The sequence below is a fragment of the Staurois parvus genome, unplaced genomic scaffold, assembly GCF_062004578.1.
Source record: "Staurois parvus isolate SC_StPar_1 unplaced genomic scaffold, SC_StPar_1.0 ptg000059l, whole genome shotgun sequence".
In the NCBI taxonomy this organism is placed as follows: Eukaryota; Metazoa; Chordata; class Amphibia; order Anura; family Ranidae; genus Staurois; species Staurois parvus.
The window spans coordinates 17,092,057-17,110,618 of record NW_028317855.1 but is presented as its reverse complement, the minus strand read 5'-3'; the positions used below and the strand labels follow the sequence as shown (position 1 = coordinate 17,110,618).

Genomic DNA, 18,562 nt, shown 5'->3' with positions numbered 1-18,562 from the left:
TTCCCTTGCAAAGTTAACAGCCAATTTGCCTTTAGTAAATCAACTAGAGGTCCTGCCACCTCATTTCTCTACCAAGCAATCACAGTTCTTGGTAGTCCTTCCAGATTGATTACCTGGGTTTCCAGACTGCATTTATCTGCTCAGGCATATCATCCAATCACACATTACATTTGTAAGTCACAATGTAATTTTTAAGAAATTTAGTGTGTGGATGGAAAGACCTTTTGGCTGCCACACAGAAGAAGGCCATAAAGGGGTCTACTTTCCAATGAAAGGTAAAATATGATATTTGACTTACCAAAAAAATCCTTCTTTTAGTGTTTATTTTGATACATACAGGAAGTATTCAGGTACAAGTTGCTTTTGGGATATTGAACACTGACAAAAAAGAGCTGCATAGACAACTCAGTATAACCCCTCCCACTCCCAGAATGGCTCGGTTGTGTATCAAGCAATAGTAGGAGTGGATCATAAGAAACAGAAGGGAGGGGCCTATGTTCTATAATGTACTGCAAGAAAAGGATTTTACAAAACGTCAAAAATCCTATCTTTTTATTTGTACATTATGGAACAGAGGTAGGTACAGTACATAGGGACATACAAAAGAAGTTGAACAGAGGGGTGGACAACTTGGCAAATAAAGGCTTACATGCCCACAAGAACTAACAGGTTAACAGAGGGGGCTCAACAGCTTATAGAGTTGCCTGAAGAGCCTTATCACCAAAGTCATTACCCACTGAGGCCTACCTGTCCACCTGGTAAAACGTAACAAGTGTGAACCAAACACCAGGTCGTAGCGTTGCAAATGTGAGAAGCACTAAGAAGCACTAATCAATCTGGTGGCGTGCACTTGACAGAGAAAGTTGGAACCTTGCCCTTGAGGTCATAAACTTGAATGCTGAACTGTCGACTTCATCATGCAATAGTGGAACGAGAAACAGGCAGTCCCTTTTTAGCGACCTTCAGCAACAAACAGGGAGTCACACTGGCTAAAAGGAACTGTAACTAAGACTGACTTAAACATTGCATACCACATCCAGACAATGGAGGGAAAACTCCTTAGGATGCTTCGAAGCAGGACTAATAGATGGTAAAACAATGTCCTCATTAAATATCTAAAAGCCAGTAACTAAAGGAAAAGCTTTAGTTTTTGATAGAGTGGAGAGGATTTGAACACCTGTCAAGTATTTTAAAAAGTGGAAGCTTGTGAGCTGCTATGTGAGTAATGAAACCTACTTAAGTGCTAATTGTGAATTGCCTGCACCTAACACATACTCATATCAGTGTGCTAAATCAATAATATATACCACAATGTGCCACGCTTCACTTGAAATTATACATCTAGTTGCTATTACTTATATTGCATACCACCATAAATAAAAAATTATATTAAATATGAAAAGATGAATAAAAATAATAAACCAGTGTCAATTTTCAATAACAGTGTCCATATACAGTAATTATCAAAAAAAGTCCATATAGAAGATTTCTTCAGACTTGCACAGTTCACTTTAAAATAGAATAACCCGTGCTTCTGAAATACAATATTTTGTGTGAAAAACTTGCATGGACGTGCTCCCCCACCGATTTTGCTCTCACCTTAAGTATATGACCAAACCACTAAGCAAGATCATATAACACTTGTGTCCCTTTAAATGGGCCAGAGTATGGATAAGATGATATCTTGCTGTTTGGGGTCCTTCTCCACTCAAATGATAATCTTCCCTTTCACGGTGGTTAATATAGAGGAATATATCAAATCATAGTGTATTATCCTTTAAAAACCATTTTATTAATAAAAGTAATGCACTCACATATACTCTGTATATAAAATCGATTTGTTCACAAAATGTGTCCTCCAGATCTTTTCTTATGGTGAAAAACCTAAAATTGTCAGCTGGTGTCAGTGACGTCAGAGCCCCTCCCCTACGCGTTACTCCACCGGTTACGTGGCTTCATCAGGGAGAAATGATCATTTGCCCCTGATGAAGCCACATGACCGGTGGCGTAATACAACACTTTTATATACAGAGTATATGTGAGTGCATTACTTTTATTAATAAAATGGTTTTTAAAGGATAATACACTAGGATTTGATCCATTCCTCTATATTAACCTCCATGGAAGGGAAGATTATCAGTTAAGTGGAGAAGGACCCCAAACAGCAAGATATCATCTTAACCTTACTTAACAATATGGTCATATACTTGAGGTGAGAGCACAACCGGTGGGGGAGCACGTCCATGCAAGTTTTTCGCATAAAATATTTTATTTCAGAAACACGGGTTAGTATATTTTAAAGTAAACTAAGCAAGTCTGAAGAAATCTTATATATGGATTTTTTTTTATAAAAATATGAACACTTATTGGAAATTGACACTGGTTTATTATGGTTATTCATCTTTTCATATAATTGTTTATTTATGGTGGTATGCAATATAAGTAATCACAACTGGATGTATAATTTCAAGTGAAGCACAGCACATTGTGGTATATACCTGTCAGGTATTTATTGCCGTTTGTTTACCCATTAGGAAGTTTAACCCTCTCTATCACTGAGAGTGAAAGTGAAGGAAAATCCTAAATTTTGGGGTTTCATCAGAATAGAAACAAAGGAAATATCTGGAGAAAAACATGCTCAGCTTGTCGTTGGACCTGGTTTGCTTCTTGCAGAGAAGAGAAAAACTGAGACATGCTGGGAGAGGGAGGGGTTACAGTGGGTTGTTCTTACGACTCTTGGATGCCAGTGTACAATCTTCTAAAGGCAGCATAGCCCTATGTACCTGAATACTTACTCTGTGTCCTATAATGTACAATTAAGAAAACCACTTTAAAAGCAAGTCTAATGCTTTACACATTACAGAATACTGAGAGACGCTATAAGGGCTTATGGGAAGACATGCCTGGGGATGCATAGCACAAACATGCAATATAGCCATCAAGCATGGCCGCACTTACCAGTGCTGCGTGCTGCCCGATTTGTTGGCTTGGGAAGGGTGGCTGGTGGCTGCTTACTAGAACTAACCGCAAGTTGTTTTGTAGCTGCTTCATTTTTCTTATAACTGCCAGCTACATTTTTGGAAGGAAGATTTTTGTGAGGGGGTTTAAGTGGAGGTGGAGGTGGAGCTGAAGGTGGAAGTTCTGGGCAGACACGAACCCTCTCTACAAAGAAGAGAATATTGACAGAGAGGCCTGCTCACATATTTCATTTAATTTGCTTATTCAGAACAAGATATTTTTACAGAAAGAACATGTTAGAGGTATAATAATCACACCATGTACAATTTAGAGAAAAAATACACAGAAGTACATCTCAACATTGTAAAACTTAAATGAAGGTAGCATAATTTTGTTTCACAACAAATGACGTTATAACGTCAGCTGGCCTATTAAAGCATGACTTTCGCTCATACTATACACTAACATTTTGTGTGACTAACAGAAGTTCAAGTTAAATCCAATTGTTCTCTGGAAGAAAGCATGCCAACCCAGTTTTACAGATTAGTATAAATGTTGTACATACAAATATGTATAAAAGAGGGCCATATAACAGGAGGTTTGTTGGAAGGTTCATGATTATTATATAAAAATCTAGTAAAGATGAATAAGATGACATTCCCAGTCACATTGCACATTTAAAATGATTACTACACAGACAAAATAAAATACATACATATTATATGAGAAAGAAACTTTGTATTTAAATTATTTAACCTGCCTACAGCTACTGAGTTTTTGCATGCAGTTTCCACTGAAGAGAACATCTGCTTGTGCAGTTTCATGGAAAACAGAAGTTTGTGAGATAAATATCACTTTTCAGTTTACATTCATTTCTTTCTTGTCTGTTGAGGGACTCAGGAAGCCATTCATTGTTTGTTTTATTGCCCTCCACGTAAGGTTGGGGGGGAAAAAAATACTATAGGCCAGCTCAGGATAACCCCTCTTACTACCATCATGCCTCAGTTTTTTGCTAGTCCCCCAGGAAAATGAATGTCTTTTTGTCAGCTCTGCCTGGAAAAGACCAACATGGTTTTTTTACTAGCATTTTTTTTCTTATTAATATTCTTGCTACATTACTGATTGAGCTAGATTGTACAACAACAGCAAATCTGGATTGGCCTTTCTTTAGCCGAGCTTTGGAGTGCTGTGCCTAAGCCTCACTGGACTGGATGTTGCAGGGCTAGCTTGGAAGTGATCTTCAACCACTGGTTGCTGCATTAGACAATTTCCAGATCCTGTTTTATTAACAAGTGGAGCCTTGGAGTAGTTTTCAGGTCCAGAGCCAATGACACTGCATATACACTAGCCCCATCTCCGAAGACCCACTCTGCAAGTGGCAAGATAGAGTTCAGCACTGGGAGCTACCTTGTTATTTGCATCATTGGGTGTTATTGGATATTCTGCCATTTTTACCATAATAGGAGTTAAAGCAGGTATGTCATCATCAAGTGAAGTGTCGCATCTGTGCAGTGCTCTCTCCTTCCTGCTACTTATTGCCCACTACTTGTTGCCTACCTGATTCCAGGTTGGGTTTTGTGAGAACCTGAGGCTATGCCTGGTACCCTGAGCTATCCTGCTTCCTTGCCACACATTTGCAACATATCTGATTATAGATCCAAAGGGACAGTCATTTTTGGGACAAACTTGCCAGACTTGCAGTCTTCTGCCATTATTCCCAATTTAAAAAAGACCATTTCAGCACTTATTGATGTGGTTCATGCCACACTGCTTCCACTAGCACTGTTCCTAGTCAGAGGTCCTTTAGAGATCCTAGGACTGTCAAGACCTTTTCAGTGTACCAACTGTTTCAAGATTTCCTTTGTGGAGACTGGAAACACCCAGACAGGTTCTTTGTTCCCCCAAGCGAACCCTATGGCCATTTGAGGAGGACTAAATGTGGCACTATTTACTGGATATGAACAAAAAAGACATTGGACTATGGTCTATGGACTTTGTAGGCACCACCCCAAATTATGTTAGAAAAAAAATACACTGTCTTTGTTTATACACAATTAAAAACTGAATTAAAATACAATTTAGTAGCGTCCTGCACCCATTATGTTGATTATGTGCCCATCAATGAATTCGAAAGAAAATAGAATTTATCTATCAAGGTACAATCATTCTCTTGGAGTCTATTGATTGACACAGGTATCACCCCTCTATGTTCATGATCATGCTTGTGGCATTGGTTTCTGCAAAATGAGGCATACTAGTAATAGGAAGGGTTATGCTGAGCTGGCCTACAATATTTTTCTGCCTGCCAGTGTCCAATCCTCTTTTATGCAGCAGTATAACTCACAGTTAATTATTTTCTCTTCCCTTCATGAATTACAAAAAATAGATTTACAGTGAGTACAAAAATCATATTTCTCTATATATTTTGTCAAGCAAAGGGCATTTAGATTGTTCACATTTCCTTCATCACTACTGAGCTGAGTGTGCTTAAAGTGCACAAAAAATAGCAACTGTCCCAACCGTCCCTTGCGATGTGCTTAAAGTGGTTCTAAAGGCTCAAGGTATTTTACCTTCATGCATTCTATGTATAAAGGTAAAAAAAACCTTCTGTGTGCAGCATCACCCCCAGCCCCCCAATACTCACCTAAGCCCCCTCTTGATCCAGCGATGTGCACTGGAGTCTCGACTATCCCGAGACTTCCTCTTCTCATTAGCTGAGACAGAAGCAGGAGCCATTGGCTACCACTGTTGTCAATCACAGCCAGTGAGCCAATAAGAGGAGAGAGGGGGTGGGGCAAGGCCGAGCAGCGGCTCTGTGTGTGAATGGATACATGGAGCAGCGGGTGCCCCCATAGCAAGCTGCTTGCTGTGGGGGCACCTGGCAGGAAGAGGGGCCAGGAGAGCCTGCAGGTGAACCAAGAGGAGGAGGATTCTGGCTGCTCTGTGCAAAATCACTGCACACAGCAGGTAAGTATAGACATGTTTGTTATTTTTTCCAAACAAAAAGTCTTTAGAATCCCTTCAAAACCAAGTTCACCTTTCCCCTGTGTGGTCAAGGAGTCCCAGTAGATATTAAAAATATTTGCAGCTTTGTAAAATGATCATTTATTCTATTTATGCTTTACATGTAGGCCATTTGGGTCCCCTCAAAAACTTGGCAAAAAAATTCCCAGTTAACAAGCCACTTTTTCTGCCTTGTTGCTAGGACGCATAAATCATACACTTACACTCCTGTAATGCTGGGGTTGAGCATCCAATAGTTTTCACGTCATAGTAACAAGTCAGGATGGGGGGTTGCTAGCTAGGAGTTTTTAGCCAGGCTTTTGAAGGGACCCAAGTAACATACTGATAAAACAATAGAATTAATAATCATTTACAAATGATATTATTTGGGGGCCCTTGCCTGCATAGGCTATATTTCTGGAAAAGGTGAACTGAGCCTTTAATAATTTGCTAGAAAATCTGGTCACATTACTTGCTTTCCTTGTTTTTATGATCTAGTATTAGCATCAGTTTAATATCTGCAGAGTGCTAAATTAAGTGTTCTTGCATGGCAAGCCCACTTACTGTTATCCTACATATACAGTCAGGTCCATAAATATTGGGACATCAACACAATTCTAACATTTTTGGCTCTAAACACCACCACAATGGATTTGAAATGAAAAGAACAAGATGTGCTCTAACTGCAGACTGTCAGCTTTAATTTGAGGGTAATTACATCCAAATCAGGTGAACGGTGTAGGAATTACAACAGTTTGCATATGTGCCTCCCACTTGTTAAGGGACCAAAAGTAATGGGACAGAATAATAATCATAAATCAAACTTTCACTTTTTAATACTTGGTTGCAAATCCTTTGCAAATCCTTTGCAGTCAATTACAGCCTGAAGTCTGGAATGCACAGACATCAGACGCTGGGTTTCACTGGTGATGCTCTGCCAGGCCTCTACTGCAACTGTCTTCAGTTCCTGCTTGTTCTTGGGGCATTTTCCCTTCAGTTTTGTCTTCAGCAAGTGAAATGCATGCTCAATCGGATTCAGGTCAGGTTGGATTCAGGTCAGGTGATTGACTTGGCCATTGCATAAAATTCCACTTCTTTCCCTTAAAAAACTCTTTGGTTGCTTTTGCAGTATGCTTTGGGTCATTGTCCATCTGCGTCCAATGAGTTCTGAATATAATATTGCCCGAAACACTTCAGAATTCATCCTGCTGATTTTGTCAGCAGTCACATCATCAATAAATACAAGAGAACCAGTTCCATTGGCAGCCATACATGCCCACGCCATGACACTACCACCACCATGCTTCACTGATGAGGTGGTATGCTTAGGATCATGAGCAGTTCCTTTCCTTCTCCATACTCTTCTCTTCCCATCACTCTGGTACAAGTTGATCTTGGTCTCATCTGTCCATAGGATGTTGTTCCAGAACTGTGAAGGCTTTTTTAGATGTCGTTTGGCAAACTCTAATCTGGCCTTCCTGTTTTTGAGCCTCACCAATGGTTTACATCTTGTGGTGAACCCTCTGTATTCACTCTGGTGAAGTCTTCTTTTGATTGTTTACTTTGACACACATACACCTACCTCCTGGAGAGTGTTCTTGATCTGGCCAACTGTTGTGAAGGGTGTTTTCTTCACCAGGGAAAGAATTCTTCGATCATCCACCACAGTTGTTTTCCGTGGTCTTCCGGGTCTTTTGGTGTTGCTGAGCTCACCGGTGCGTTCCTTCTTTTTAAGAATGTTCCAAACAGTTGTTTTGGCCACGCCTAATGTTTTTGCTATCTCTCTGATGGGTTTGTTTTGTTTTTTCAGCCTAATGATGGGCTTGCTTCACTGATAGTGACAGCTTTTTGGATCTCATCTTGAGAGTTGACAGCAACAGATTCCAAATGCAAATAGCACACTTGAAATTAACTCTGGACCTTTTATCTGCTCATTGTAATTGGGATAATGAGGGAATAACACACACCTGGCCATGGAACAGCTGAGAAGCCAATTGTCCCATTACTTTTGGTCCCTTAACAAGTGGGAGGCACATATGCATACTGTTTTAATTCTTACACCGATCACCTGACTTGGATGTAAATACCCTCAAATAAAGCTTACAGTCTGCAGTTAAAGCACATCTTGTTCGTTTTATTTCAAATCCATTGTGGTGGTGTATAGAGCCAAAAATGTTAGAATTGTGTCGATGTCCCAATATTTATGGACCTGACTGTATATTCTTATTATTATAGCCAAACTTATTACCCTAACTCCTCCCACAGTTTTTACACTACATAGACAGTAATATACCGAAACGTGCGGATTGTTCCTGATTGGTGTGCTATTACTTTGTGGAACGTTTTGCCAAATGGTTCGCGAAATATCAGCGTTTTTGTGGTGAAATTGGTCCCATAGGAATGAATGGCAGAATGTTCAAAACTAAAGTGGAAGCTGACAAAAGCTAGAGTGTGAGCTGAAAAATCAGGACATGATTTCTAAACTGCCATCACTCCCTCATTTTCAAGCCCACCTACACAAATCTTATATCAAAACGTTCAGCTATCCCTGTTGCCACTAAAAATGTCCACAGCTAAGCTATAGTCCTGATAGCTTTCACAAGATGACCATTTGTTTGCAACTCACGCCGCCCATTGACATTCATTGAAACTCCACTCTAGCCACCTCAAATTTGAAGGGCAATTTCTAAACTGCAACTGTGCCTTCATTTGTAATATTTCAGAGACATACTATGCACCAAAATGTAGGTATGGGTCTTGTGATTCTCACAATATAAAGCTCTTCGGTGTAGGATTTATAATTTTTAAACTACAACTGTTTGAAGATGGCAACTGCCAGTGAAGTGAGCAAGTTGGAGCAGTTTGTTTTCAACTGCTCTTCTCTGCCCTTGCTGTAGAGTGAGTTGCCATAGGAACCCAGGTGTGTGAGCAGGCAGCAGAGTGACAAAAGCTAGAGTGTGAGCTGTAAAATAAAAGTTGAAATGCATTTCTCACTCTATCAAGCTTGCCATGTGCACTTTTTAAATTTGATCAATCAGTTGGTTAGTGTAATGTTTACTATCTTTACTCACTCCAAACACTCCACACAGTTACTCTGCCCATTCCATAAAGTTACTCTGCCCAGTCCAACCTTTTCACAGTTACTCCAACCACTCAACAGTTACTCAACCCACTCCACCCAGTTACTCCACCCACTCCAGTTGTAGACTACTGGTGGAGGCAAGAACACTTCACACAATTTCCCCAGAAATTGTAGCTTTTCTAGTTTATAATTGTTATCCTGACTTTGGAAAGCTAGGCTTCAGAGCTCTACTAAAGAAGAGGAGAATGTTCACGCAATAAATTGTATTAATATTCATTTCAGTTATCCTAGCATGTGCAGATAAAAAAAAAAGTAAGCAAGGATCTGCTTTTTATACAGGATTGACTGAAGTCAATAATTTATTGTGTGAACATTCTCAATTCCTTTTGTATAATCAGCCTCATGCAGTCAGGCAATGTGCTGCTGTGCTGGAGAGCTCAGCCACTACACACATGGAAATAAAGTGTCCGAACTGTTGTTTTTGAATACAAGAAGCAGTGAAAAAGTTAATGTACTTGAGTGAGTACATATAAAAGGGCTTTTCTAACAGTACTCAATGGTGCCAGGCAGACTGAATGATTATAATGATTGCTAATCAAACCAACAGAACATTATGCAGGTAAATGCATCCAAGCACTTTACAAAAAACAACTAAATACACACTGTACCTATAAAAGTATAAAACTCCTGGTATCTTCATCAACATCACATAAAAGCCACCAAACAAACACAGTAAAAGTCGACTGTACAGTTCTCATGGGCAGTGGCAAAAAAGAACATATTAAAGAGAATGGGAGACAGCAGGAACATAACTACTAAATTTGCATGATATTTATTTAATTTGTTTTTTTTATTAATTTCAGTAATGTACTAGACGTTTTAGGCTTTAAAAAGACAACTTCACTTTCAAACAAGGCTGTCCTTTATAGCGTCCTGTAGCTTTCCCCTTCAGTGTAATTAGCAATGTGAAATACGTACCTTCAGCCTGCTATGGAGTTCTTCACTGTGTGGCTTTGCTCAACATGGAACAGCTTTTTATTGCAAAATAATGCTAGCTGGGTGTTGTGTCCACTGTGTATGTGCACTGCTTACCACATTCATTTGACATGTGGATAGGGCCATACTTCAATGGAAGGCTGGATCTGCCATGAGCATGGCCTTATCCATGGGAATGAATGAAGAGATCAGTGCACATGTGTGGTGCCAACATTGCAAGATCAGCACTATTTTAATTGATAAACTGTGCAACACTTCTTCCATTTTGTAAAGCTCTGCACGGACTGTTGGTGCTATACAAGATCCTGCATAATAATAATATAATATTTATCATCACATATTAACAAAAAACTCAATTAAGCATTAACTGTATATAAATTAGACCATAACGTAATAAATGACAGCTGAAAAACTATAAGAAGTACGAAAAGCTTAATCTTTTAATGGCACTTTTATCATTGAATCCGTTAGGTAAAATAGTGCACATTCAAAAATGTCAGCACTTGTGCATGGCTACTGCTTTTAATCACCATGTCAGCTCATCTTGAAATGATGAAAAAGGGTCTTCCTCTACTCTGACTCTGCATTAACTTTGCTGTCAGTTGGCATGATGTATTGGAGAAGCTGGACATAGGCACTCTGACCTCTTTCAGTGTACCTTGCTATACTGCCCGGGGTCCCCGTTTGCCTTCTTGTTTATTATGTTCCTGTCTAACAAAATCCCATTATTTACAACGACCTGTATATGTTCTATTTACCATAGCACAGTTCTGCTAAATTAGCTGCTGATACCAACAAAGGAAGCCTCTAGCCTGCAAGACGCAGTGGAATTTATTTACTAAAGCTGAAGAGTACAAAATTAGGCTCACTTCTGCATAGAAACCAGCTTCCAGGTTTTACTGCCAAAGCTTAATAGAACAACCTGAATTTACAAGCTGACTGGCTACCATGCACAGCTGCACCAGATTCTGAGTGAACCAGTTTTAGTAAATCTACCTCAATGATACAAGTCACTTGACTGTCTTCATTTACATAGTTAAGGAAATGCTAATAAAGAAGGAGCAGATGTTGTAAGTTGTATGTATAGCAAATGATGACTTACCACAAGAAAAAAAAAAGTTGCTTTGTCACTTAAGGCTTGCTCTAGATATAATGAATAATTGAACATAAAAACACAAAGCAAACAGGAAAATCTATCTGGCTTTTGTAGAGTATGCTGCCAAATACATCCCTGCTTTAGTTCCTTTTGTGTGTTTATGTACACTGTTCTAAGCCAAGACATGCTAAAAACACCAAGGATAAAAAGTATATTAAAAATATGGGCCTGACAAAACCAAAGCAGTAGAAAAACAAAGCAATAGAGGTCACCATGGCAACCAAGGAGGTTCCAGATGATATTTTCTTCTAGGATTCCAACATATTAAAACTAATATTTGACTGGCTGTTATTGACAATATATGATCTTTCAGCTTGCCTAATTATCTTCAACTGTTCCCCATTTTAGTGACAGTTAAGTGTAGAATTGGTCTGTAGCTTTGAATTCTGCTGTGACCACTTCTAGGTTTAAATACCATTACAACTGTGATCAGCATTGGTTAAAAGTTCATGAAGCAGACCCTTAGAACAACTGTCTACATTTGAATGTAATGCAACACAAATAAGTGCATGTAAATGCAACTGAAAGTAAAGACAAAAAAATAGACTGTTGTTGGTATTCTGACCCATTCAGGGAGCATGCCAATATGCATAAAAATGCAACGCTCAAGAAGATTCATTTTTACTAAAGGGTAAAAACAAAATGCATTTTAAATGCACATGCACACATGCATTTCAAGGTGTTGCAGTAAGTACAGTATGGTGTGAAAGAATCATACCATACCGGATTAACACAGGTTACAGTAAGGTTTATGTGACACATTCTTACTACAATATTGCAGTGAATTTTTATTTGCAGTATGGCACGAAAGAACCCTAAATGTTTCTGCCAAGGGGCTTTAAACTAAAAGTTTTTTCTGCTTTTGACCTTGCTGCCAATACTAGACCTTGGAAACTGTGTAAAATGCTCAGCTCTTCTTTTTACTGCATTTAAGACGCAGGTAATGGTAAGGGTAATTAATCATTCAAAGATTCTCTAAAGACCCTTAATGTCTACTGCTGGTAAAACATCATTTTTGGAGCAATGGAAAATAGCACACACACTTCATCTCACCTTTCTTGTCTTCAGCTTTTTCTTCTGATGCAGATGTTTTTGAGGCTATTGCTCCATTTCCTGCTGTAGGCTTCAGTTCTTTTGGTGGTTCCTCACTGATTGGCACTGTATGACCATTTGATGTTCCCATATTGATTGGTATTTCACCATCTACAGAGTGTTATAATAATAAATTAAAATAAAAACATATCAGTCTTAAAAACTGGCCTGCACAAAGCTTTATATGAAGCCATTTATTATTATATACACCATACTTGACATGTAACTAATACATGACCAAATCAAGTTTTATTCTAGGATAAGGATCTTTCTTTTTTAGCCATCTGAGATTTGAAAATCTCATTGGACTTCGCTGAAAATAACTGACAGTTTTTGAAAATTAGGATCCTTAGGCATTATGCACATAGGCACTGAAACCTGTAATTTGTGAATGGGCTGTGCTGCCAGGTGCTGTGTGCAGGAAGAAGGGTCCTGAGCAAGAGGGAGAGGAGCGCTGAGTACCCTTGCTGTGAATCGGGAGTTGAGGAGAGCACAGAGGTGGCAGAGGTGGCTCCTGGAGTCCTGACCTCAGTCTCAGGTATTCACAGGCATATGTAGCATCCAGGGGGACTTCAATAAGAAAAATTACCCACCATTTCCCTCTGCCTAGGTGGATATACCTAAACTGGCCACGATTCTGCAACCCAGGCAACCCAATGCTTAACATCAGATTGCCTGGGCAACAGTCTTCGCCCCCTTCCTGCACAGCCACATCAGGCGTGAGCTCTTTGTTTTTTGTTTTTTATGTTTTTTTTTAGAGGGGCACAGTAAAGAAAGAAGAGTGTGCTGTGTCCGCTACACATTGGCACCTAACAAACACAACAAAATATTATGATGCACTGTGTTATTTCTAGAAATAGAACAGTTGGACTAGTACCTCATTATCCAATTTTTACTGGATCACAGTAATTTTCTCTCCATCAGGAACAGAATCTTAATTTTACTCCAGTAGATAATTGGACAAACAGGTAGGATACCTTCTACCTATACATTATTAATGGAATATATGAGTGACAATGATAGTCTATTTACAAGGGCTTTCCTGCAATATGGGTGTTTACCAAGTTTCTTTACAGCTTTCCTGCACTGCTAGGCACTATATAACACACCTGTAAGTGACGAACAACCTGATAATACCAAAATAAGTATAATTATTTTATTCTCTATGAATGCAGCATTGTGTGCAATTGCTCTATATAGAAACACAGAAGAATTTTAGCCCCTACAGTAAACACCAATTACTACATTAATGTTGAAATATGCTTATACTAATGGGGCTGTCAAATGGAAGTAGTGTATTTTGTGGTACTATTTATTGTGCATAGGCCTGATTTTTTTTTAAAAATATGCACTAATATTGTATTTTAAGAATAGGAATAAATGTAATATGTTAAACATTTATGGACATATTTTTGAGCATGGTATTGTAATAGTCTCATGGGTTTAGTAAATCTGATGTTGATCATACATACTGTAGACTGTACACCAGATTGTAAATAATGTGTATGGTGAGCATAAGCACTTATAGGACTCTTGTAAAAAGATAGGGACACATGCACCAGACCAAACATTTCAGTTTCCTATCAGTTGTTATTCATATCTCACTGGTTCAAACTGACTAGTATATTTTTAATTTGGAAGTGTCAGGTTCTTATGAAATTTTATTGCTATTCTTAAACTAGTATCAAGATATAAAATGAAAGCATTCTTGAGTAAATTCAGTTTTTACGTGTTATGTATAAAACACCCCTGAGACTCACCATGGTCTGTTATTTCCTTGAGAACTCCTCTTCTTATAAGCTCCTCTCGACTTTGTCTCATGGAAATTTTACGTTCTAACACTAAAAAACAACATGGAAAACAAACACTGCTTGATTAAAATAGAGGAAACACTCCCAAGTCTCTACATTCATCAGTTTTAAAGCATTAAAAAAAGCCATTATACAATTTATGTTTGTTAACAATAATAAAAGTTGAAGTGACACTAAACACAAGTCTACCAAAACAACAACAACAAAAAAATCTATTTGAGTATATATCAAACTGCGGCCCAAGGGCCGAATGCGGCCCCTGGCTGCCTTAATCTGGCCCTTGGGGCGCTATTCCTTACACTGAGACCATTGAAGGGGCACTATTTCTTACACTGAGACCAATGAAGGGGCACTATTCCTTACACTAACATCATTGATAGGGCACTAATCTTCCTATTGATAACAGCAAGGTGAACTATTCCTTCCATTCAACCAATGATGGGGCACTATTCCTTCCATTCAACCAATGATGGGGCACTATTCCTTCCATTCAACCAATGATGGGGCACTATTCCTTCCATTCAACCAATGATGGGGCACTATTCCTCCATTCAAACCAATGATGGGGCACTATTCCTTCCATTCAACCAATGATGGGGCACTATTCCTCCATTCAAACCAATGATGGGGCACTGTTCCTTCCATTCAACCAATGATGGGGCACTATTCCTCCATTCAAACCAATGATGGGGCACTGTTCCTTCCATTCAACCAATGATGGGGCATTATTCCTTCCCATAAACCAATGATGGGACACTATTCCTTCCATTCAAACAAATGATGGGGCATTGTTTATGCCTACTGATGTTGAGACTCCCACTAGTCACAGTCTGGCCCCTCTAACGTCCGAAGGACAAAAAACTGTCCCTTTGCTTAGAAAGTTTGGAGATCCCTGGTATATATTCATAACTCCGAAAAGTACCTCCTCTAATGGAGGATTACAATCCCTGTCAGATTTTTTTTTTGCCATCTGTGTCCCATTGGGGAGACGTCCTATCACATTCTGTCACATAACCAAAACAAGAAGTGGGAGAAACCTACTCCAAAGTGAGGGTCGCTTTGTCAGAACTAGTGCTCTGGTGATAACCCAAAATTCGGGATATTCTTTTACTTTCACTTTCAGTGATAATAGTTACCCAGACCAAAAGAGAGGGTAAATCTCGGGCACAGGCAGCAATAAAACCTGACCTGTGTTCCAATCCCTCTCCAATCCCTTTCCACTCTATACAAAACTAAAAAAAACACTTTCCCTTTAGTTATACTTCAAGTGCAATACAAAATCAGAATTCATTTTTTATGGCTCTGACTTTCGCAAAGTGTATTCTAATTGATTGTTATGGGATAGAAACATAGTCACTTGCACTTTTTGAGCATCTTGCTCAAGCTAAAGAAGAAGCCAGCAGGGCTGCTGATCATGGACAAGTATTTTACTTTATTTGTGAAATGTATTAATTTCCATCGATTGGACAAACAGTTCTGAACTGTTACTGAAAGGGGAACATAAGGAACATAAGGAGTGAAGCATGGTATAGCATGTGGCATCCTAATCTTTTGGCAGTCCCTTGCTTACATTTTATCATTTAAAGCAAAATATCCCACAGCTAAAGAATTGCAAAGAGTTTAATTTTTTGGTAAAACAGACATGCAAAGTTTCCTTTGGCAAAAAAAAGGGTGCCATACTACAACCCCTGGCAAAAGGATGGAATCACAACTCTTGTAAAATGTTCAATCGTTGGATTGTGTAGAAAAAAAACTAAATCACAGACATGCCTCAAAACTATTTTCATTTAACATTCCAACCTTCTGGCTTTAAGAAATCCGTAAAAAAATAGAGAGAAAACTGCAGTCAGTTGCAACTGTTTTTGCAGATCAAGCAGAGGAAAAAAATTTGGAATCACTGAATTCTGAGGAAAATATTATGGAATCATGAAAAAAAACACTACAGTACACCACTAGTACTTTGTTGCACCACCTCAGGCTTTTATAACAGCTTGAATTCTCTGAGGCACGGATTTAACCATCGACAAACAGTATTCTTCATCAATCCAGCTCCAACTTTCTGTTATTGCAGTTGCCAGATCAGCTTTGCAGGTTGAAGCCGTGTCATGGACCATTTTCTTTATATTCCACCATAGATTTTCAATTGGATTGCGGTCTGGATTATATGCAGGCCATGCCATCGAAATTATGGCCCTGATTTACTAATGTGCATAGAAACATTTCCGTGGGCTAAAGTCTTTTCATTAGAGTCCGTCTACTTTTAGACGGGAAAGACATTTAGACGCTGTTTAATAGTAAATCTCTGTGTGGAGTCCTCTGCAAGACGGCAATCGAGCCCGTCTACTGTGTTTGACAAACAACACTATTTGTAGCCAGGCATATCTTTATGTATTCTAATTTGATTTCTTTAGTTCTATTGATTCTATTTTTGTTTCTTATCCTTTATAATTATTTCTGTAATGGTTTTACATATTTTGAAGATCTAGGTAATATATATTTTTACAGCTGAATCTTAAAATAAAAAGGTTGGCAATTAAAAAAAAAAAAAAAAAAAACCTTCGGGTCTGGTATGGATTTAAAGGGGAAGCCCCACGCCAAAATTAAAAAAAAAAGAAAAAATGGAGTGGGGTCCCCCCCAAATCCCTACCAGACCCTGATCCGTGCATGCAGCCCGGCAGGTCAGGAAAAGGGGTGGGATGAACGAGTCCCCCCCCTGCTGAACCATACCAGGCCACATGCCCTCAACATGTGGGGGGGTTCTTTGGGGCAAGGGGGCTCCCCCCCAAAAGCACCTTGTCCCCATGTTGATGGGGACAAGGGCCTCTTTCCCACAATCCTGGCTGGTCATTGAGGGGGTGTTTGGGCGGGGGGCTTATCGGAATCTAGAAGCCCCCTTTAACAAGGGGACCCCCAGATCACGCCCCCCCATGTGAATGAGTAAGGGGTACATGGTACCGCTACTCACTCAAACACACAAAATGTGTTGTGTAAAAAAAGACAGGACATGGTCTTTGACAAGTCCTTTATTAAAAGAAAAATCTAAAAGAATGTCCCCCGAAGTAGATGAAACGTCAATCACGGTGTATGCCTCCCCCAACCCAAGAAAAGAAAAAAAAAAAAACAAGTCCCGTTCCTGACACTGGCTCCTGCCGTTTGACAGTTCTTAAATATGTAAGGGGCAGGCCACCTGGGGACATCACATGTGACCCCACCCCATATGACATCAATGATGTCACATGGGGTGGGGTCACTGATGATGTCCCCGGGTAGCCCCGCCCCTTACATATTTAAGAGTTGTCAAACGGCAGGAGCCAGCGTCGGGAACGGGACAATTTTTTTTTTCTGGGTCGGCAGCGGCATATATCGTGATTGACATTGGATCTACTTCGAGGGACATTCTTTTAGATTTTTCTTTTAATAAAGGACTTGTCGAAGACCGTGTCCTGTCTTTTTTTACACTCCTTTTTTTGTTTTTTGAGAATGAGTATGGGATACCATGTACCCCATACTCATTCACATGGGGGGGGGCCTTGTTAAAGGGGGCTTCCAGATTCCTATAAGCCCCCTGCCCGCAGACCCCCACAACCAATGGCCAGGGCTGTGGGGAAGAGGCCCTTATCCCCATCAACATGGGGGCAAGGTGCTTTGGGAGGGGAGCTCCCCTGCCCCAAAGCACCCCCCATGTTGAGGGCATGTGGCCTGATATGGTTCAGAAGGGGGGGCGCTTGCCCGTCCCCCCCCCCCCCTTTCCTGACCTGCCGGGCTGCATTTTTTTTTTTAATTTTGGCGTGGGGCTTACCCTCTAAATCCATACCAGACCCGCAGGGCTTGGTATGGATGGGAAAGGGGACCCCACGCTGTTTTTTTGTTTATTATGGTGCTGGTTTTTAAATGTAATTATCACTTTTTTTTTTTTCTTCACTATAGCTCAGAAATTCAGCTGTCACTTTCCCCCAGCTAAAAGAGAAAGTTTTCTTTGCGTTTATTTCCCTATAGGAAACAATGCTTACTTTTAATTTCTTAAAAGAAATAAAGTTTCCTGTAACTCCGGGGAAAGTGACAGCTAAACTTGTGAACCATAGTGAAGGAAAATAAAAAGTCTGGCATTTGCATTTAAAAATCAGCACTGACATATACTTCGTATAGCGAAAAAAAATATTAAAACATTTGTAAACCTAGGAATTATTTTCAATGGACTTTCATTCGTAAATTTGTGTATTAGTATTGCAATCCTTTGTATTGGGATACATAGAATCAACATACATCTGAATTGGCAACATAGCACAACATTTGTGTCACATTTGAGATATCTGGCTAGTTGCACTGACCTTGCCCAGGGACTTAAGGTTGACTCACAACACAGAAATACAGGCTGTATGGGTGTCACAGCACAGTGGATAAGTGGTTAGCACTGCTGCCTCACAGCACTAGGGTCGTCAGTTTGAATCCCAACCACGGCAATGA

At 39.5% G+C, this 18,562-nt stretch overlaps 1 protein-coding gene across 4 annotated transcripts in view; it reads right to left on the bottom strand.

Moving 5' to 3' along the window:
- The window catches only part of PHACTR2 (phosphatase and actin regulator 2), a 259,221-nt gene that overhangs the window by 51,493 nt on the left and 189,166 nt on the right, over positions 1–18,562 (bottom strand). For 3 of the 4 annotated variants that reach the window (XM_089668643.1, XM_089668645.1, XM_089668642.1), the window contains exons 3-5: positions 14,048–14,128; positions 12,249–12,398; positions 2,959–3,162 (exon numbers count right to left, since the gene is read on the bottom strand). In XM_089668643.1, the coding sequence (XP_089524769.1) occupies positions 2,959–3,162; positions 12,249–12,398; positions 14,048–14,128 (435 nt within the window). The remainder of the gene's footprint in view (positions 1–2,958; positions 3,163–12,248; positions 12,399–14,047; positions 14,129–18,562) is intronic. The other variant, XM_089668644.1, reaches the window with a different exon arrangement.